The 23160-nt window shown below is 37.7% G+C and overlaps 3 protein-coding genes across 3 annotated transcripts; all 3 read left to right on the forward strand.

The window, feature by feature from the left end:
• Nucleotides 1-2200: 2200 nt before the first annotated feature.
• pias1b (protein inhibitor of activated STAT, 1b) lies at nucleotides 2201-15484 on the forward strand. The gene is made up of 14 exons (XM_056766491.1): nucleotides 2201-2247; nucleotides 7028-7472; nucleotides 9315-9399; nucleotides 9674-9721; nucleotides 10023-10113; nucleotides 10306-10440; nucleotides 10544-10649; nucleotides 10914-10987; nucleotides 11236-11396; nucleotides 11494-11624; nucleotides 11744-11948; nucleotides 12297-12436; nucleotides 12605-12645; nucleotides 12824-15484. The coding sequence occupies exons 1-14, from the start codon at nucleotides 2224-2226 to the stop codon at nucleotides 13139-13141; spliced, it is 2004 nt and encodes a 667-aa protein (XP_056622469.1). The 5' UTR covers nucleotides 2201-2223; the 3' UTR covers nucleotides 13142-15484.
• A 424-nt stretch (nucleotides 15485-15908) lies between these two features.
• Nucleotides 15909-18509, forward strand: rxfp3.3a3 (relaxin family peptide receptor 3.3a3). The gene is given in 8 exon segments (XM_056766845.1): nucleotides 15909-16064; nucleotides 16066-16196; nucleotides 16198-16229; nucleotides 16232-16396; nucleotides 16399-16449; nucleotides 16452-16694; nucleotides 17450-17518; nucleotides 18412-18509. Coding segments are annotated over 8 exon segments (945 nt in total).
• Nucleotides 18453-22975, forward strand: morf4l1 (mortality factor 4 like 1). Its single transcript, XM_056766196.1, has 12 exons — nucleotides 18453-18609; nucleotides 19490-19536; nucleotides 19951-20018; nucleotides 20123-20209; nucleotides 20491-20571; nucleotides 20712-20737; nucleotides 20845-20933; nucleotides 21032-21133; nucleotides 21491-21579; nucleotides 21762-21934; nucleotides 22109-22193; nucleotides 22297-22975. The coding sequence occupies exons 1-12, from the start codon at nucleotides 18570-18572 to the stop codon at nucleotides 22379-22381; spliced, it is 972 nt and encodes a 323-aa protein (XP_056622174.1). The 5' UTR covers nucleotides 18453-18569; the 3' UTR covers nucleotides 22382-22975.
• The last annotated feature ends 185 nt before the right edge of the window (nucleotides 22976-23160 follow it).

The following is a 23160-nucleotide window of genomic DNA, read 5'->3' on the forward strand; positions in this document are numbered from 1 at the left end:
GGTGTGAAACCTCTAAAAATGGTTTTAGTGTGAAAAAATATATATATATAGTTTCCTGAAAAAAATTATGTATTTTTAAATCTTCTGAAGGACAGTAGTGAATGAAAAAAATACGATGTATAAATGAAACAATAAAGACTTTACACCAAAACCATTTTCAGAGGTTTTACATCCACCTGACTTTAAATGAATCGTGTTGACTTTGTGGGCAGCACTGAATGTTTCTATCTATTGTAATAGTTGTGTATGAGTCTCTTGATTGTCCTCAATGTAAAAAGAGGAATCTCAACATCATACAGTTACTGCTGGACATGAGTCAGATATCCAGAAATGCTGAAAAATCAAACAATGCCCCATAATGACAACATGAAAGAAGTTTGTTTGAAATCTTTGCAAATGTTTAAAAAAAGCACATATAGATAAGGATTCACAGAGTTGGCATAACACTCAAAATTGAGGTCAGATGCATCCAGTTTCCACTGATCTTCCTTGAGATGTTTCTACAACTTGATTGGAGTCTAACTTTGGTAAATTCAGTTGATTGGACATGATTTGGAAAGAAACACACCTGTCTATATAAGGTCCCACAGTTAACTGTTCATGTCAGAGCACAAACCAAGCCATGAAGTCCAAGGAATTGTCTGTAGACCTCTGAGACAGGATTGTATCAAGGCACTGGTCAATACCATCCCTACAGTGAAGCATGGTGGTGGCAGCATCATGCTGTGGGGATGTTTAGCAGAAACATGAGACATCCTCGACAAAACCTGCTATGGACCTCAAACTGGGGCGAAGGTTCATTTTCCAACAGGACAATGACCCTAAGCGCACAGCCAAGATGACAAAGGGGTGACTACAGGACAATTCTGTGAATGTCCTTGAGGCCAGCCAGAGCCCAGACTTGAACCTGATTTAACATCTCTGGAGAGACCTGAAAATGGCTGTACACCGACGCTCCCCATCCAACCTGATTAAACTTGAGAGGTCCTGCAAAGAAGAATGTGAAAAACCACCCAAAAATAGGGGTGACAAGCTTGTAGCATCATACTTAAAAAGACTTGAGGCTGTAATTGGTGCCAAAGGTGCATCAACAAAGTATTGAGCAAAGGCTGTGGATGTATACTTATGTACATGTGCTGTTTCGTTTTTTATTTTTAATAAATTTAAGAAAATGTATTTTAAATAAATTTACTTTTAATACATTTTGTATACAGTAACTCCTGGAAAAAGCCCAACAACCACATTAAGTAAATGTCTTCTGTTTGAAGAGTATTTGTAATATTTATGTTATTTTGATTAATCTGTCGTAAATCCTGTTCTGTGCTATGTTTTAAGTAACGTAAGTTAAGTATATGAATAAACAATAGTTGTTCATTTTAATGTTTTAAAAAATGTTTATATACTGTTTCAAACGCAATGTGATATATTGCTGTTAATATGATTTTTATCTATATAAATGAAAAGTATTCCAACTCCGAGTCTGTGTCATTAGGCTATATGTTATTTAAAGTCTCTAAAATAGTTATGGGCAAATCAGGACAAGTTAAATTAGTTGTAGCCTATTGCCTGTCCGCCCAAAGAACTTTTAATTATTTAAATTACTAACTGGTTCCCAATTCATTACGCTTTTCCGGTCGCCACGATGTAAATTTGGTCATTAGATTGCGTCGAAGTAACGCAACAGTTACGTATTTTGGCTAGCTAAGACCATATGGTGTCAGTTGGCTTTCCATACGAAAGCTAAACCTGATAAAGATCTATATCAGATCTCTACCTTCCAGATGTTCTATGTCGTGTAACTGCGACGCTATGACGTCACAATCATAAAATAAAGTTCTATATGAGCCTAAAATACAAAATAAGTCTAATTTGGCGTTTAAACACACACACCACACAAACATTTAATACTGTATAACTTATCGTATTGTCTTGTGTTTGTTATGACATTGTTTTATTTTATTAATACATATAAAAATAGATAGGTCAATAACAATGTGAAAACGGTTAAAAGACAAAACGGAAAACACGTATTGTTCCGATTCTTATTCATGTATAATGAGAATAATAAATGATAGTAACAAATTAACAACAAACGTGCATGCCTTTTGGCAATAATTTCAGTTCCAGTTCCTCTCGCGCTAATTTTTAAACGAGCAAAAAGATGTTTGACGCATGTTCTGGTCACGTGCCAAGAGTCCGATCACGCCTGCGCCAGAAAACAAGATGGCGGAGAGTGCGGAATTGAAGGTAAAGTGTAGCCCGCAAATTACTTCTAATTCAGCGTTTGTATGTGCTCTTTTTGTCCATGCTGTCCGTCCGATATGGTCTCTCGATTCTTTTTAGGCAAATCGACGTGCTGTATTTGGTTTAAAAGTGGTTTATGGGCAGTTTTGTGCCCGTTAAAAGGAACACTGTTATTGTTGTGATAGAGCCAGCTAGCTACCAGCTAACTCGCACATCTGTGTTCCTGCTGGAGTGAAATGATCACTTCTCACTCTATGCTTGGATGTTAATACAGATTTGTCCTTTTTTAACGTTGAAAAGGGGGTGATTACTTTATGTATATACCGTTAGATGTGTCGGTTGTCGGTGTACAGCAGTATGTGGGTGGTGCGTAGGCTGTTAACAGACTGAAGATTGGGTGCTTTGACAGTCAAGACTACTGTTGTTCTGCTATAATACTGTATACTAGACCAGAAACTATATATTATAGTGTACTATTATTTATTTAAATAGACAACAGCTCTTTCTTGAAACCTAGAAAACAATTTTTGGTCATCTTATGCTCCCTTGGATCTAATCTGCAATGTTTAAAAAAGCTTTGTGTTATTGCATTGTCACCAACATTTGAGACATTCAGGGACTGATTCGTGTAGTTTTATATTAAAGTTTTAATGTGAGATTTAAGATGAAACATCAGTTTGTTTACTAAGTCCGTTTTTTATTAGCTTCTACTTTTCCGGGCTGCCAACTATAGTATTAAGTGAAATGTGTTTTTGTAAACGCGTGTGCAGTTTTGTCTGTATGTTTTTTGCAATTATATGATGCAAGGTAAAGCTCATGCAGTAACATCCTTTGGATAAAAGCATCTGTTTAATTACTAAATGTTATACAATTAAAAGTTGGAAGGGATAATTATACAATCAAAAGTTGTTGGGATAATGTAAGTTAATGCACTGAAAGGTAATGTAAACAACAGTTTTGGGATTCATTTACAATTACAAAAATGATAAAGGCTAAAAACCTATACTGTTCGTTGTTAGTTGGTGTTAACTATGACAGTAACTAATGTAAACCAATACAATCAACAAAACATGTGAATCTTGAGTTGTGGGGAAAAGCCATATCATTCTCTGAGATGAATTACATCCTCTTTATGGTGAATATGAGTTGTTACCATCTGGTATAAGATATAGTGTATCGTTGCTACAGAATGCCCATGCAAAAATATCTTTAATATTCTCTCCAGTATAGCTTTGTTAAATAAATCCCTGTGATACCACAGGCATCTCTGTACTACTGTGTGAGTATGCTGTTGCGAATGGGATGTCTGGTGTTTTAATGTTGGGTGTATTTGTTATTTGTTGCTAATGTTATTACATATGTTTGTTTGTAAGTGACTATGCTGTTGTTGTTGATTAATGGAGGGTACCAGAGATTAGGCATTGGCGGAATACCGGTTTCAATTGGAAAGTTGTTGTTTGAATACACAGACATTTGAAAATAACACATTTTAGTGTCGAGATTGCAATACCGTGAAACCGTGATACGTTTGCTAAAGGTTATCATACTTTCCGCAAGGACAATAAATAAACAATACAATACAATACAATCTCACTGTAAACTGTGAGGTGTTACTACTCGGGCTTGATGTAAGTTTGTTTAACCCTTGAGACAAAACATAAACATGATTATTGTTTGATGTTGCAAAATTGATCTGAAGGTTTCATCAACTTATACTTATATCACGAGTCATATAAACCGCTTTTTTGCATTAGGATATTTTGGAGACAATTATCAAGGTTTCTAAACTAGCCGTGATTTTGCCACTCACTGGCATCAAAAGTATGGGCTTAGTAGTTGGTTACTTCTAAGGAGATTGGGATCTGACTGTTAGCTACACTCCTTTCCAAACCCGCAATAAAAATAGGCCTGATAACAGTACAAGTACAAGGAGTTTTTTCTTCATTTGCAATGAAGACCTTATTTGGGCATAACACAGTGTATCATGATACTTTGCTTAGTAATAAAAACCAGGAATTTTGCAGAAAGCAAAACGAGATGATAAGAAGCACCCGTCCAGGACGGGTATTACTCACTATCCAATCAGCAATGTTTTTAGGGAAAGTAAACCAACTTTTTGTAATCTTAGATATAGCTGAAGTTTGTTATAATAGTAGTTTTTGGGTGCGCCACAATAAAGCTGTGTAGGCATTAGGCAATAAAGAGAGGGCCCTAACCTGGCATTTTAAGGGCACAAACCATTAGCCCAAGTAAGTTGTGTTGGAGTGAAGTGGTGCTGTAATAAGAAAATGCTTAACCTCTGAAACCAAAAGCAAATTTTAAGTATTTAAAAGAATGTGTTAACAATTCAGACAAAATTTGTTTTAAATATGCATTTATCAACTATAGCAACTGAAATTTCAGTATGTACAAACTTCTCGTATTGGGCTGTCACGGAACAACTAAGATCAGCCACATACAGTCTTGCATCCCTTGACTAGTAGCAAGTTTCACCTTCTGAGCCCATAACCACACATTATAAATTTGTATTATTGTGCCAAAAACATTCATATTTACTGTTTGTTGTCAAAATATGAGTGTTTTCCACTGTGTTCCTATTTAAAGAGTGTATTTGGAGAACCCAGTTACATAAATAACAGTTATTAATTTAATATGATCATCTATAGCTCTTTTTTGTAATTAGTCAGATTATCAAATCGAAGTTTTGTTAAAAATATAAATCATTATAGATATTTATTTACAGTGTACATTTTATCTGAGCTTTATTTATTCAGCTAGAAAGATTGCTGTATGTTATTGTCAGAATGACATCCTCTCAGAGCAGTGCTTCCTCCTGTGTATATTTAGACTGTCTCTCTGTCTCTCATAAGTGTGTCAAGGCCTGAGATAACCATGCTTATTGAAACTAAGTGAACCAAATGGGTTACCACATTGTTTTTCAAGCAGTTGTTTTAATTGTCCAAGGAAAGCAGTAGACTATTTGAAGTAGATCTGAATTCACCGGTGCAGTTTATACATCATAATGTTGAACAGAGTATGGGATATTTTTTGTAAGTAGTGCTAACACCGTGTCTACACTACGACATGACAACCTGCTTGTTCTTAATGGGTTTGTCGCACTGTGTCCAAAATATCATGAACCGCACGCTGGAAGTGAAACTGAGTCATATGTCTGTGTTTTGCAGCAATCAGTGCGTACGTGCATTTGTTAAACAACATGAACTTATAGAGAATCAACCGTTATGCAGGGATAATGTAATAATATATTGTGTGCTCTTGCAGTAGTTCCTCACAACCCACCCAGTGTAAAAAGGTGTCTAAATAGATATATATTTTTTTTTTATTCTGAAAACCTGGGATGGTTTCTTATCACTTGTTGTGTTTCTGGCTGCTGGTTCATCCATCTGGAGTGAAAAGCCAGCATATATACTGACATGCAGAAGGGAAATAAGGATTTGGACAAATATTATTTTTGGCAGCATTTAAAAAGTAATTTTGTGCTTTGAGTGTGTCTTTGCATCAACATTTTTGAGAGAACGTGTCCAGGGCATTTTATCACATGTTCTAGTCATTGAGAGTAGAATATAGGTGTGTGGACATTCATGGGGTTTCGGTTTGAGGTAAGATTACATAAAGATGCCTGGTTGCTTACTCGGCAGAGAAAACCTCACACACTTCATGGTCCACTTCTTATTCTTCATATTCCCCCAGGGAGAGCGAAAAGCTTATGCCAATAATATCTCTATCTGCTGGCTACAAAAAGCTTTTGGCCAAGGTCTTCGACGGTTGACCAGTTCTGTTTCCCCCCATACATAAAACATGCTGCATGAGGTTCATCTCTTCTCAAAGACAAAATAATTAGAGTTTGATTTAGATCAAACATTCTAAGTTCATGGATTCTTTTAAAACCAACAAAATTATTGGCCGCCTCTTGGTTTACATTGGAGGAGGTAACTCACTGTAATGGTACAAGAGCGAAAGTCTCTTCAGGAGTGATGAGCAGTATTAAGGCTGCATGTTTGTGTTGGGTGCCGGGCGGGTAGAATTAATAAGACTGTTTATATGAACCGTCCAGCTGGTACTTGGCAGTAAACTGGGGCGGGGACCCCAGTCTCTCAGAGGTGGAGAAATATGAGCCTCTTTGGTCTGCGATTCTCTTGTTTTCCCTGTAGCTGTGCTCCAAAGCTTTTGTTATGAAAGCCTGCTGGCCCAGTCTCAGGTCCGATCTTCCCATCCCCCACTATGATCACCCTTTTCACCTCTCTCCCTGCACTTGGATTTTAATAGAACCCAAATACCGGGTACCACCAAACACAGGACTTTATTGTCTCAGAATACCCAAAAAGGATGAGCTGAGAGCAATTCCACAAAATGTAAAGTTGTTATTTTCGCACACATAAATCTCCAATCATAATACAACAAAAGATTCAAATATCTAAAGAAATCCAAAATACATTTCTCAACATCTTTTTTGGCCAAATAAACTATGGTATTTTGAAGAATGTTGTTAACACCACCCCATTCGTTTGCATTGGTTGCAATAAACGCTTGTCCAAGACTAAACCCCGAGGCAAATTTAGACCTAGGTGGCCTACATTGTGTAAAAGGCATATAAATAACAACCAAACAGACTATGTAACCTGGTTTTCAATCCCATTGGCACTTAAACAGTTTTGATTTGTTTACTTCTAATTACAAATGCCCTGCAAATGATTTTATTGTATTTTTTATTGTATCAAATCAATTCATATTTATCTACTGTTTCCTGTCTTTGTAAAAACAGCAAATGGTGATGAGCCTACGTGTCTCAGAGCTTCAGGTTCTTCTGGGATACGCAGGTCGCAACAAGCATGGACGGAAGCACGAACTCTTGACCAAAGCGCTACACTTGTTGAAAGCCGGCTGCAGCCCCGCCGTGCAAATGAAGATTAAGGAGCTCTACCGCCGCCGCTTTCCCACAAAGATGGTGTCCCCGACAGACCTCTCGCTCACGGGCCTACATGCCAGCTCCAGAGTGGCTCCAGCAGGGCTCCCCACCAGCCTGACCCATCTGGGATTTGATGGGCACGGCTCGCCCTCTCTACTACCTGTAGCGCTGCTTGGTCCAAAGCATGAGCTGGGCCTGCCCCACTTGCCCGCAGCCCTTCATCCAGTCCATCCAGACGTCAAGCTTCAGAGGCTGCCATTCTATGATGTTCTTGATGAGCTGATCAAGCCCACCAGTTTAGGTGAGTTATACTGAAGCCTCTTCCACATGCTTATACAAACAAAAATGTGCTCTTGGCCACTGCCCAATCTGATAAGTAGTTCTTCTTTTCATGCTAAGACTGAAAGGGCAGAGATGACAGAGATGTAATTTTGCACTGAGAAAAGGTTCTCTATGTTCTATGTACATTTATGTACATCCCAGATTTTTGATTTTGTCATAAAATATGTTGCATAATTGCATTGATTCCATATGTTGCCGGTAGAGTCTGTGGCAGTTGGTTCTTAACCACAATTTAGCTCATTCTGGAATGTGAAGCAAAGCTACATTATTTCAGATCATTTTCATATACAGACGTGCTCAAATTTGTTGATACCCTTACAGCTCATTGAAAAATGCTTCAGGCACAGGGTGCCTTGAAGCTGTTCAGGCCACAATGAAATCTCAAGACTATCGAGGCATTCTGGAGCGAAATGTACTGCCCAGTGTCAGTAAGCTCTGTCTCAGTCGTAGGTCTTGGATCCTCCTACTGGATAATGACCCAAAACACACAGCTAAAATCACCCAAGAATGGATATGAACAAAACATTGGATTATTCTGAAGTGACCTTCTGTGAGTTTTGAAGAGTGCTCCAAACTACCTGGTAACAGGTGCAGAAGTCTCATGAGAGCTACAGAAAACAGTTTGCTGGCAATGATTGCCTCTAAAGGTTGTGCAAAAAATATTAGGTTAGGGGTCCCATAATTTTTGTCCATGACGTTTTTCATTAGTTTTATTATTTACAATATTATGTTGATAAAAGCAAAGTTTTATTTCAATTAAATATGGAATAAACAACGGTGGATGCCAATTTCTTTTGTCAGTTTCCAGTTATTTCAGAGAAAATTGTGCAGTCTTTTTTTTTGTGGGGGGTACCAACACATTTGAGCACACCTGTTAGTGTACCTTAAGACAGAGTTCAGTTTGAGAACAAATTGCTATACAGTGTAAGGCACCCTATAACAATAAATTAGTTTTGAAGCAACTGTTTGACTCATACAGCTTCCAGACAACAGGGAATAGGTATGTGACTTTTAAATGAGTCTACAGTGAAGATCAGAGTGCATCAAGTGTTGTCAGGTGTTGATAGATCTTCGGTCTCACCGGCTTCCTCTAGTAAAGATGAATCAAATGCCAGCTTATTTCTGTTAAACTCTTCCCTTCATGTGGAATATATTTGCAGCCTCACATGACTTAACAAGTGGTCAGTTCTTTCATTGAGTTCAGTTATCAATGTGTACAGTGCGGTCCATCCGTAGTGTTTAACTTCCAGTTATCTATCTCCTCGCTCTTGAAACACCGGCTTCATTTTAGAAGATTGGATTATGTAACCTGGGGTTATTTTGGGCTCTTGTAGAGTTGCGCTTTGAATTTGACTCCACAACCTGGTAAAGTGGATCCAGACATCCACTTGTGTGTCCGGTATGTAACAGAAATCTTGCTTTGAGATGGTGAAAGGTCCAGTGTTTGAAATTTAGTCCCATCTAACGGTGAGGTTGCGAAATGCAACCAATGGCTCACTCTATCCCCTTCCTTACGAAGCACTACGGTGACACAGGACAAAGATGTTGTCACAGTTTGTCCGTTTAGGTCCACTGTAAAAACCACATGGTGAATTCCATGTTAGGGGACCCGCGATGTCATTCATTCATTAAGAGCAGAATATTAATGAGTGATAGTTCATTCAAAATGTACTTTTTCAATGTAGCCATTGAGTTAGACCTGAGCTAGACAATGAAAGACTTGGTAACAGCTTGGCCATATCTTTTCTTGGTTATGCTCTAATTCTTCCATGACCATCTTCTCTTTCTTTTTATTTTACAGCCTCAGACAGCAGTCAGAGATTTCAGGAAACATGTTTTGCGTTTGCGCTCACGCCTCAACAAGTTCAACAGATCAGCAGTTCAATGTGAGTGCAGAGGAGGGATATTAAATTACATTGTTTGACAGGCCAACATGCTTAAAGTGTTAGTAATGTCCTTACTAATTTTGAGCTCAGAATAAACCTTAACCAGTTTCAACATCATACTGAAAATCTTCTGAATTGAAAACATCTGCTAAAGAGTTTAACTTGAACAGAAGACACTAGGTCTTATCAAACAGTCCTGTAGAATGTTTGGCATGCTTTTGTCTCCTACGCCCTATATCACACATTCCTTTTCTCCTACCCTCCTGTCTGACAGGGACATCTCCGGGACCAAATGTGACTTCACCGTGCAAGTACAGCTAAGGTATGAGAGGGCTAACATTTAAAAAATAACATCAAAGTTAAATAAAGTGTCTTTTTACCTTGTGCTTTTATTTGTTATTTTGTTGCGTTATCGTATTATCTTGTTATAATCTTGTCTTGAAAATAGAAATCTTTGTAAACACAGTGCATGCCTTTGAATGTTATGTATTTTATTTAGCTGATTGTGGGTGCTGAAGATAACATACCTCCATCTTAAGAGCTTTCTTTTGTTTGGCTTTCAAAGAGAGTCTTGGAAGTCTTTCCCACACGTTCCTAACGGAATCTCAATGCATATTTCATAGGTTTTGCTTATCAGAAACAAGTTGTCCTCAGGAAGACCATTTCCCACCCAACCTTTGTGTGAAAGTGAATGGAAAACCCTGTAACCTCCCTGTGAGTCAGTTTTTTTTTTTTGTCACAAATCAGCAAGCTTATTATATTCTACAGCCAAAAGCAAAGAAATAGGGTCCCACAGTGTGTCTTTAACTACTATGCACTTTAATAATAAATAATAATATACACTTATTTAAAATAATGTTTATTTAACAAGGTTTTTTAACTTTTAACTTTCTTTAATGTCTTCAGGGATATCTTCCTCCAACCAAAAACGGAGTGGAGCCAAAGCGACCGAGCAGACCCATCAACATTACCTCCCTGGTTAGGTTGTCTACAACCGTTCCCAATACCATTGTTGTGTCATGGACGTCAGAAATCGGAAGGGTAATAAACCTGTTTTTGAAATTAGAATGCTTTTTATGAGATTCAATTCCTATTATTGTGCACAGTAAGGGTTCCTAACAAACACTGCATGTGTTCCAAACAGAGTTACTCCATGGCAGTGTACCTGGTCCGACAGCAGTCCTCGTCAGTTTTGCTTCAGAGACTACGTTCAAAAGGGATCCGAAATCCAGACCACTCTAGAGCGCTCAGTACGTTAACTTTGTGGTTCAGAAAGATGTTTACTGTCATGAACTATTACAAATGACATAGTTAAGCATTATTATATTTATGTACCATCTTGCAAATGTTTTTATCCAAAGTGCCCTATTCTCTAAAGTGACCTTGGTGTCCCATTCTCTGCCGGTTGAGCTACAGGACTCAAATGGAGTGAAGTGATTCCTAGCCTGTAAAAACGGCATCAGAATTGGTGTTTGCGAAGCAGCAATCTGATATTTTTTGTCCTTGCTCTTCAGTTAAAGAGAAGCTTACTGCCGATCCTGACAGTGAGATTGCCACCACCAGTCTGCGTGTCTCCCTGCTCTGTCCGGTATGTAATGAATCCTCAATCCTGAATAAAGACATTGTTCTCTGCACAGGGCCTCTATTAAACCTTGTAGTTTTTTTACAATAGGTGCATTATTGAGTTGGTCAGAGTATTAAATTCTGCTTCTTGTTGAAGCCAAAGAGCCTGGAATTGTCTGGCTGTCTATATACTGTATATATCATAATAACAATTCTATTATCACATGTAAAGTATGATATATAAAATATGCTATCATGTGTGTGAATGAGCAGCTCGGAAAAATGCGGCTGATGATTCCCTGCCGATCGCTCACCTGCTCACATCTACAATGCTTTGATGCTACGCTCTATATCCAAATGAACGAGAAGAAACCCACGTGGGTGTGTCCAGTCTGCGACAAGAAAGCTCCATATGAACATCTTATTATTGATGGGTCAGTGCTGCGCTCACCTTTAACACTTCTGATCTGAAACCTTTACTATTTATGCATGAATATATGCTTTCAAAATTAAAAGAATGTATTGTTTTAGATTGTTCATGGAGATTCTGAGCAGCTGTGTGGATTGTGATGAGATTCAGTTTAAGGAAGATGGCTGTTGGGCTCCTATGAGATCCAAGCGGGTGGTCCAGGAGGTGTCAGCCTCATCCAACGGCGTTGACGGTATGTTCACAAAACAAAGTTTTATTTCAATAGAGTGTGATATTTTACCTTGTTACATTGTGCTTTAAAGGTTTAGACATGTAATTGCTACATTAATGTTATATAACCTTCTTGTTTAGACTCTTGTCTGTCAGTTCTGTCAGACCACAGAAACAGTTCATCCCATGGCAACAGTAAGAAGGTGGAGGTGATTGACCTGACACTGGATAGCTCCTCAGATGATGACGATGATGATGATGATGATGACGATAATGATAATGACGAGCCTCCAACTAAAAGAAACTGCCCATCTTTATCACCCACATCTCCGCCTGTCAACAAAGGGTGAGGATATTCATAATATTTTGGAACATGACAGAGTGAAACATTTGGTTTCCCAAATGTAATCCCAAACATAAGTGTTTGGGATTTTCAGACAATTATGTCCCACTTAAAATCTAGAAATTATATAAATAATAATTGTATGTGGCATCTGTAAACAAAATTATGTTACAGCCTTACTTTCCTGAGTTCTTTTTAGCTAACTGAATGGCTTGTTTGATGAATGTAGTCACTAAAGTTAACGGTTTAGTTACATTACATTTTTCTTGAAAAAAAAATTTCTTGCTTTGACGTTTTGCTATTGCAATGATATTCATATTTTTTAATGGTCAAAAACTTTTTTTTGGGCAGAGTGTTAAATCTGCATCATCAGGCATCCCCACTAGCAAGAGCTCCAAGCATGCCAGCAGTGGAGACAAATTACATCCCTCCCCCTCCTCCTCTCATCCAGGACTACCGTCACTATTACCACACACCCACTGACCTGCCGGGTATGGGCTCAACACAGCTTGTTTTAAATGCAGTTTTAATAGCGGACTTGTGCCTCGGAAATGTTGGCATATGCATCCTCATTATTTCCCATCAATGTATTTAATATTTAACAACACTTTTATCACTGAGGGGTTTGATAAACATGAATATTTTTTCTTTTTCTACAGATCTGAATTTCTTCTCATTTTTACAAGGTGACAATCACCAGGTACGTTCCTATGGTAAAGCAGCAAAGAATAGCTAGAGGGCAGCATTGCACATAAACACATTTCATGCCTTATTCTGTTAGACACAGTGAGCCAGATCTAAAAAAGGAAGCTGAAGTACATAGTTCTTGTTTAAAAAAAACTTAGTTTAAAGAATATGTTCTTCATCTCTTTCTGTAGCATTATAACATGGTCATGGCTGCTGCGGCCGCTGCCTCGGCCTCCGCGTCGGCATCAGAAGATCACGATCTGCTGCTGAACCGTTTCATGCCCTACAGTTCCTCTCAACTGTTCTTGGAGCAGTCGGGGACGGCGGCGAGCAGCTCGCTAGGGCCCGCCAACGGCAGCGGGGGGAGCAGCAGCGGGAGCAGCAGCAGTCTGGTGTCCTCCAGCAGCCTCAGAGACAGCCACCCTCACAACAACGCCTCCCGTTCACGCTCCGACGCCTCCACTTCTGTCATATATGGCTCCATCCCTGATGTCATTTCACTGGACTGACCACACGGGGGCGCCCCACAAACAGACTAGCCTTTATCACGAACAAAGGAGGGCGAAGAAACTTGTGCACTCATGATTTAGACATGAATGAGGTGGAAGGAGGGGAAAAAGAGAACAAAGACTTTTGTAAAGAGAATACAATTGCTGTGTACAGAGAAGAAAAATCTATTTTCAGTTTTACTTTTGTATATAAACAATAGGGCGCTGCCTACCCAGTGAGTGACTTCAGTTGGTATTTCCTTCATGGATACTGAAGGTGTTTTTCACTGCTCTGTGTGTTGTTTCTAGATGATCTTATTCTGTACCTTTTATACTTTTTGCTATTTCATTTAGCCTCGAATAATTCTTTCAGGCACAGTAATGGAAAGGCAGTCAGTATCATTTTCTTCTGTTTAGTCGTGAGACTAGCCCTCAGCCATCGTTTGAACAATGAGGGAACATCATTATTTAATGCCATTGTCCTGTGCAGGTAATTTATTATTGCTTTTAAGTTATGTAGGACGTATGCTGTACAGAAGCATTCCCTTACGCCAACACACAATCTAGCCACGACAAGCTTGAAAAGTTGATTGAGGTCACGTCTTATTCCAGTAGCACATTCTCTCTCACCGTCTACCACAGTATGTAAGACATGTATTTATGTTCAAAGTATGCATTGGCCAAATTTGTTGGTTATTTCTTGAGGTTAACCTTGTTGAATGGTTTTCATAGTTTGACTTTTTGTATGTACTGAGGTGAGGTTGAGAAAAAAATTCAGGCACTCTTGTGTACCTCATGAGTCAGTTGGTTCCAGATTTGAGAGTAAAATGAACAGAATTATGTTGCATCTTAGAAATGTATTTTCTGTAAAACAAGGACCTTATGAAGAGATCACATTTCACACAAGCAGACCTTTTTTTGTTAAAACCACATAGTTGTCTAAATTTAAATGGCTTTAGATGTTCAAATACACACCATATCTAAAAAGACTGCATTCTGATTCTGGTTTTAAACTGCAATGGCCATACTTTTTATATCTTGAAAAAAGTACACTTGTTTCTCTTAATGTCATTGAAATTTATGAGTAGAATTGGCAGTTGAAAGCTATTCAGTAGCCAAAATCTTTGGTTAAAGTTATGGCTGCATGCACTTGCTTATGTAGACATGACTTGCAATGTCCCATCTTAATTTGTTGAGAACACAATGTTCTCCCAAAGTGTCATTTTTTCAAGGGATGTGTCATTTAGACTTTAAGTATCATTAGTTCCCTGTCAAAAACTTCAGTAAGATGCAACAAAGACTGAAACCAACTGTGATCTGTAACATCATACCCCCATCTTGACCAGCCCCCCCCCCCCCAGTAACCTAATAGGTTTTCAAAGTGCGTTTGGGAAGGGTGACCGTATTGCAACATTATCTGTGCTGTCTGGTTTTGACTGTATAAAACTGAATTTATTTATTTTATCTATTACATTTTTAATATTTGATTGATTACGTATTACTGTCATGCATTTATTTCATAATTATTTTCAGAGCTCTTAACACATGCTTTGCATTGTACAAGTATCTAATTCTTTCCATGTCTCTCATTCTCCCATATCTGTACTGAGACACCTGAGGCATTAATTCTACAATCTTAATTGCTGTGTCAGATTCAACATTTGTTGAAATTAAACCATTTAACAGATAAACCCAAGCCGAGTGTGCGTATCCTCTGGCTCCACTTTGATGTGACAGTGATGAGGCATTGGATACTAATTGCTAAGCAATTATCTTCCTCCATTAAAAGAGGTTGTAGAACACTGTCTAATGTTGGGTCTTGATGAGAGTTAGCAAATACTTTTAATCACAGTGATTTGATTCTAGCCAGTACACAGAACAGGCCACTAACCTTCCTTAATGAGTGTTTGCAAGTGATTTTATCTTTAAGAGCAAATGTTAAACTGAGTTTAAAATGAACATAATTGGATTGAAGAACCCAAGCGTGTTTCATTTTTATTTCTTTTTTTAACATATTGAGTTGACCACCATTCCAAATCTTCCATTTGGCGTTTAATTCACTGAAGTCATAAATTTCATGTCCACCATGAATCTCCATGTCTATTTGATTTTGAATACCACTAGACAGTCCAGTTTAGTTATACCAACTGGCAAGTTTGAACTCTCTGCCTTAAGTTCTTTTACTGTATATGGTACGCTATGAGAGGAACCATTATGTACAGTAAACCAGTACCAGTTTGTATAAAATATTATATGAATTATTTATTATTTGAATTGGGATACATTGTTTACCTAATGAATGTTACTTGTTTATGTAGAGAGCGGTTTAGCTGTAATAAAAACAAATACATTCGATCTTTTTTATTGGTCTTATCTTGATATTATTTCGATTGCTTGATTCTGGTTGTATTCTGTTTTTATATTCAGTCCAAAATAAACCAGCATTAATAATGAGAGAAGAATCACTCATTATTACTGGTTACCCGGCTGAGATTCAAAGGTTAAATGAGGGCTCTGTTCTTCTCACCTTGTGATGCGCACTGTTTGAAATGCGCACTGTTTGAAATGCGCAAGTGTTATTGACCACAAGCTGTCATACCTGTCAAATGTCTCCAGCCAATCTATGCATTACATGGGCGGGTTCTACCAAGGCACATGTTTTAAATAGCAGCGCTCCCTTGGATGTTTTAATTTAGATAATGCGCCGGCTGGCTGCTGTCTTCAAATGAACTGAAAACAAGTTAAGCGCAAAGCGCGCTTGAGTCATAGTGGATCTTGATACGCCATTATGGGTGACAGTTTCAACATCTCCGGGGATGTTCAACACTCACAGGGTTATGTCACGTTTGGAAATGACATTGATGTAACTGCGGACTGGACCTCTGTCCCCCTTAGAATCATGATCTCCATGGGGGACAGTCTTGTTTGCGTAACAGGGTTAATTGGGAAACGTCCTCGTCCTCTTTATCATGAGAGTTAAAGAACCCAAACAGAGCGCATCTATTAATTTCTTTATTGTTTATTTAGCCATTACAGACATTCAGTTTGTTGTAACTTTGCCTTTCCGGGCTCTGAATTTCCGGGCCGTTTGGAGACGCCATGTGCAAATTCGTACAGTGATGATCATGTACGCCAGCGTGTTTTTCCTCAATGCTATGAACAAAACCCGACACTGCTCCGTGACTTCGGCGACTAGGAACCGGGTCCGTCTACCTCATGCGTGCTGTGTCAAATGGGTATGCGCGTTAGTATGGATCGTTCCAACATATATTTTCTCAACTGCTTACCCAAGTTTCCTGCTGGACACTACTGGCTGGCTTTTTATCATATTATATCCTGGTTGCTTTTGTTTTTCCTATGTGGAATCTTTCGGTGTCCTGTGTGATGCTTTAGAGAATATTGCGAAAGAGAAGTATGAAAAGTAGTCATCAAAAGCGAAGGATTCGTGTCACCAAATCCCTCACAGGTGTCTTCCTCTCCTTCTCTCTGTGCTGGATGCCGAACCATGCAATAACATTTTGGGGTGTGTTGGTCAAACTTAGCGTCATTTACTTGGATGAGACATATTGGTTTAGGGGCGGGACAATATATCGATATGGCGATATATCGTAGCCACTCTCAGCGCGATACGAGAATCGATACGCAGCGCCAAATATCGATCTTTTAATTCATTAATAAAACAAGACGCTCTAAATATATTTCCAAGCTTTGTTACATCATGGCTCCACTGGGTGGCGCTTAACACACAGAACGAGGGAAACGTGAACAAACTAGTCTGAGAAAGAGTTTAGGATTGCGTGTAAAATAAAAAATGCTCCATGCATATTTGTAATTGAAAGTTAATGTGCTTAGATTTAATGCAAGTTGCTGCACCTAAAATGTTTTTTTAGGTTTATTTTATTTTAGCTGGTTTACAAGGTCTTCCCAGGTTTAAATAAGTGGCTGTTGAATTTAGAAATGTGCCAGCATTTAAATGTGTTAAATGTTTTAAATGTGTCAGTTTACAAAGATAAGCTTTTAATTTAAGCATTAAAAATTAATTTATTTGAAATGTTACTCGTGTTGGTAATATATTAATTTACCTTCTGAAAAAGTTTTGTGGACTAAAGAGACAAATGTTGCACTTAATCTTTTCATGGGCATTTTGTTTTCATAGTTAGGTAGATTGTTTTTATTCTACACATTTTGCATGGGTATTTGCAATCCCCTTGGATCGAACCCACAAACTTGCGTTGTTAACGCAATGCTCTAACCACTGAGCTACAAGAAAGCAGTGGTATCGTGAGCCATGTTTTGCGATCCGTATCGTGATACCATGTGATTCCCAACTCTATACATATGTATTCACCGTGACTGTTTGTTTGGCGCATACTAATAGTTGCTTAAATCAGTCTATATGTTGTCTTACAAGACGGGAGTTTTTGAAAAAAGCTCAAAAAAATGTTCAAATGTTGCACCGTGGCTTTGCCCAGAAAGCTGGAAGGACATTGAGCTGCGCTGCGGTGCAAATGCATAAAAACTACACTAATAAAAGCCTAAACATTTGCTTCATTAAAAACACCAACATTTAACAACAATCGTAACAACAGTACATAGTAATATAATAAACAACACAAAACTAATATGTATTTGTAAAACAGGCGTAATATGCGACGTAAAAGCATGAATGATTATTTGTTTATTATTCTCATGAATATATATATTATTTTTATATTACGTGTCAAATATCAGTGTTTGTGTGGGAGGGGTACATTGTGTCTTCTTTATTGATACAACGCATTAATAAAGTATGTATAATAACAAATAATAGGCCCTTATATTGCTGTGATTGTTTTCTGATTTGAGGAGCAGTGTGTGTTATAACTTTAAATTGCTTCAACCTATAAATTACAATGTTGCACTAGAAAGGGCAATGGCGCACTTTGCAAAATTGTGCGCCATACAGCTTTCCTGTAGCTCAGTGGTAAGAGCGTTGCGTTGACAAGGTTGTGGGCTCGATACCAGGGGATTGCAAATACCTACTTAAAATATATAGATAAAGCAATGTAAGTCGCTTTGGATAAAAGCGTCTGCCAAATCCCTAGATGTAAATATTTATTTATTTTGCATATGATCATAATCGTATCCTGCTTTAACTCCTTTTATGTATATTGTTGACGCTCAAGGCAAAATGCAAAATGCACCTTTACGTGTAAGGCGCTTTGTACAAAATCCAAAAATCATGTAAATATATATTATAAACATAGCCTCCTTGAACATGATAGTGTGCAAGTTCCGTGTTTCGCCAACAGGGGCTCCAGGCGTTTATTATGGCAACCACCTGACAGGGGCGCCAAAAAAGTTCGACACAGTAGAAACGCAGCGCGGCGCCTTCACCCTGCGTGAATGAACCCGGAGCTGGCGATGCCTGGATTTGATTTTCCAGCTATTTTTATTGTTTAATCTGTGAATGGCGCCTAAACAGGACCCTAAACCTAAATTTCAAGAAGGTAAGACACCCCACCCCATAAGAACGTTACGTCTTCTCAAAACGACACATCAGTTCACCATTCTCCATGAGCTGTGCCAGTGGACGCGGGCGCTGCCTCCGCACAATGGCGCGTCTGCACGGCGCTATATGTATGCAAACAAACCTTTTCGCCGCGCAATGCTATATGTTCATATTATTAAATTGTGTATTTATTTACACAATAGTGTATGTAGGATTGCATATACGTACTTCCTGTTTAATGCGACTTGCCTTTGTAAGCGCGTGCAGCTGCACGATTATGAAACAAAACATTAGCATTTCTCCATGTAGCACGTTAGCTTATAGCAGGCCTTGTTTACAGAAAGCACACGTCAAAGCATGTTATGATCGTCCTAGCTAGATTATTCATTTATTATCTCATTACATGTCTCTAATAATGTTTTCAAAATCTATTTTAAGGTTTATTTACCTTTTTATTTAGACAAGCGAGTGGAAATTTTAATGGGTTAATACCCACTTCCCATTGTCAACTGCAGATGATGCTAATTTAGATGACTGACAACTGCAGAAAATGTGGGTTCATTGTTGTTTTTTAAATTCAATTTCGCGTTAAATTCTATTATGCAGTTCCTTCAGCCATTTCGTATTTCACGTACGTTAACTTATTTCAATTACATAAGGTTTATAAGGTTTCTCGATCGGGTGGCACATCATGCATTAGGTCAAACTACAGAATTGTTCTGCATAATTCCACTCCAAATATATTTGTTTTTTTGTGACATTGTTATGTCATGACAATAACAATATATAGTTGAGCATATAAAGAAAATTAGTTTAAAACCCTGTATTATATTAAAAGTGAACATCATTATACTGCTAATAAGTCTGATCCATTTCAGGTGAACGAGTGCTGTGCTTTCATGGGCCATTGCTATACGAAGCTAAGGTAACTGTCTAAATCTTTCTGTTTTGCATTCCTTCTTAATGAATTATGTATCCATTAAGGCCTTTATTCTAGAAACAACAGGAAGAGAGTTTCCTTTTTAAGTGTAAATGTAGCTCGGGGGTCTGATGATATGGTTTTGTAGATCAGGGTTTAAGGCTTTTAAAGCATTTTCTGTGAATGGCACTACGGCCCTTTATCCACTTATTTGTCTGATTGTAGATTAAGTTTGATTCAAATTGAATTGGCTGCTGTACACATATGCTTGTAAAAAGGATGTGCTTGTGCTTTTGCTGTTTCCTGGTTGTGGTGTCTCAATTGCCATGTTCTCATTTTGAAACAAGCATGACTGAATTATTTAAATCACTTTTAAGTTGTGTGATTCTGTCTGTCCTAACTGTTTGTCTCTCTTTGCAGTGTGTAAAAATCAATATTAAGGATAAACAAGTGAAATACTTCATTCATTACAGTGGATGGAATAAGAAGTAAGTCTACAAGTGCTCACTGTTAAAGTGTATATGTTTAAATTGCAAAAGCAAAACAAGTTAGATTAGTGTTTTCTCTTAATGTCTTTTAATTGTTATTCTAGCTGGGACGAATGGGTTCCTGAAAGCCGTGTGCTCAAATATGTGGACAGTAACCTTGCGAAACAGAAAGAGCTTCAGAAGGCAAACCAGTGAGTGTGTTTTATAAATATACGAATAAAAAAACAAATGATAGCAGTGTGTAAAAAAAGTTCACTCAAAAATTAAAATCCACCATTTAATTATGTCTAAAACCTTATGACCTGCCTCCTTCTAATCAAATTTTTGAAAAATTAAGTTTTTGGGTATAAATGTTCAGAAACATGGATATCTAAAATTCTAATCTTGTGAACTTTTTTACTGTTAATTCAAAAGTACAAACAACAGTGTGCAAATCATGTTTGAAATAATACAAACGATAACTATTTTTCAGAGACCATTATGTTGAGGGAAGGATGAGGGGTGTCGCACCAAGCAAGAAGATCGCTGCTGTGCAGCAAAAAAATGTAGATGTGTAAGTGTTTTTTGGTTTGCCTTTACCGTTTCAGTGCCTCCGAATAAACTCTGCTTTTACTTAATTGTCAGAAGTGCAAACTCGACTGTTGTTTATTTACTGTTGTGTGTTTAACCATGATATTTCTGTTCTTTCAACAGAAAAACAAAAAAGAACAAGCAAAAGAGTAAGTTCCTTTTTCTATGTCAATATTAATGTATTTTGACCCGTGTATCAAGCAATTTGATGCTGAACTGTTAAGCAGAAATATAATTGAACACACTTTATGTTCAGCACCAGGAGCTGGAGAAGGCACCAGCACTGGAGATTTGCCTCACCCCCCACGCAAGAAGAGGGCACGTGTTGACCCGACTGTGGAGAGTGTATGTCACTTCAGTCCCTTGTTCAAAACTAAATCTTGTATTGTCTTACAGTTTGTGCTTTAAACGTGAGGTATGAATGAGGCTGTTATTCTGTACAGGAGGAGACCTTTATCAACAGAGTAGAAGTGAAGGTAAAAATTCCTGAAGAGTTAAAACCATGGCTGGTAGATGACTGGGACCTGATCACAAGACAGAAGCAGGTACAAAACTAGACTCAGGGTCATCATACAGCAAAATTTCATAATATGGGAGGAATGTTGTCTAAAGCAACAACTAGAGAAGTGAAAACAGGATTAGGTTACATTTGCTTTTTCACCGAGGTTAAGTCACAATGAACTGTCCCAGTAAAATGGAAACAAATCCCCTGATGGAAATTAGAGATGCTGAATATATAATACATTTAATTCACATGCATTCAAATGACCTTATCTTTATTGTTACAAAACACATGTCACAATCTTAACTATTAATAGTAATCATCCTTTAAAAACAACGCTTTGATGTGCTTCATTAGCAGTACAGTATGTACAGTAAACATGCAAATTTCTTTTTGTTAGCTCTTCCACTTACCTGCAAAAAAGAATGTGGATTCTGTCCTGGAAGACTATGCAAATTACAAGAAGTCAAGAGGAAACTGTGATAACAAGTATGTTTGTGTGCCATATGGAAACTTGTGATTTAATCATCCAGTTAATTGGAATCACTGTAGTACAAATGATTCATTTGAGGCGCAAGTCTTCCACTTAATTGGAATCATTACTTGTAAATGAACTTCTCCTGAGAGTCCTTGTTATGACATACTCAACCATACTTGACGTCTTTACTCAGAGAGTATGCCGTAAATGAGGTGGTCGCTGGAATCCGTGAATATTTCAACGTTATGTTGGGCACACAGCTGCTCTACAAGTTTGAGAGGCCCCAGTATGCAGAAATTTTGGCAAATCATCCAGACACCTCTATGTCTCAGATCTACGGAGCGCCACACCTGTTGAGGCTTTTTGGTATGATAATTTATCCCCAAATCGTAATATGTACCCATTATAGCCAATGATTTTGGATTTTTTTTTTTATTATTGATAATCTTCTTTTCTTAATAGACTGTTGTATAAAAAAAAAATTATTATTTGGGCTAGTATTGATCTTAAGGCCCCTTTTGTGAACTTAAATGTTAACAGTGAGAATTGGCGCAATGCTGGCCTACACACCATTGGATGAGAAGAGTCTAGCCCTGCTCCTCAGCTATCTGCAAGATTTTTTAAAGTAAGTAGACATTGATTTTGTTAATGACACACGTTTTAATGAGACAGATTGTAAGTATCCATCAGTTTTGTGTACTGAGCTTACAGTTTTATTTTAAATGTAGGTATTTGGTGAAACATTCATCGACTCTCTTCAACGCAAGTGACTACGAAGTTGCACCTCCGGAATACCACCGCAAAGCTGTCTGAAAGCAATCATGTTTGGTGCTACGGTCATTTATTTTTAAAGATTATTTTATTACAGCCCATCATTGGTCTCTTGGAAGATCTTAGTACCCACAGCATCAGACAGCAAAACAGGCTCATCATTTGGTTCATCGGTACTCTAAGGGTAAAATCTGGTGTTCCAGATAATCTGTCGAGGTTCAGGATTTTCTGGAAAGCTGCTGGTCATTTTTCCCAAATTTTTGGTTATTGTAAATTTGATATACAGGATCTGGTCATGTTAAAATGATGCATCTTTTGTGTTTTGTTTTTTTAAATATGTCTATCAATAAATTGTCCTTCACAGATGTGAACCTGCTGCATCTTTTGTGAAGCACATGTACTTCTGACAGTTAAAATGCTGTTGTAATCCAGCTAATTCATACAATTAAATATAAAAGTTGGAGGGTTTCAATTAGAATTATTATTTTTTGATTGTATCACATCTCGATGTAAAAAGTAATGCTTTCTAGTTAAAGCAATCCAATGGTGTGTGGCCATGTAAAAGCAGACACTGTACTTTAATCATACTCTCAATGTTTTAAAGTGTTTGATTAAAGGAATAATCTATGTTTCTCAGTTTGTTGCTTTAATACCATCAAATCAAAGAAATTGTAGATTGAGCAGTTTTAAGTGTTATAAATAGCATGTGTTTTCGGTATACACAGACAGTCCATCTTTAATAGATAACTTATTGTTTGTCTTGAATGAAAGTATAGCCTAGCTTAGTTTTACTGCCTTTAAACTGTCATTACTATCTAAAG

Source organism: Triplophysa dalaica, chromosome 14, assembly GCF_015846415.1.
Source record: "Triplophysa dalaica isolate WHDGS20190420 chromosome 14, ASM1584641v1, whole genome shotgun sequence".
Lineage (NCBI taxonomy): Eukaryota > Metazoa > Chordata > Actinopteri > Cypriniformes > Nemacheilidae > Triplophysa > Triplophysa dalaica.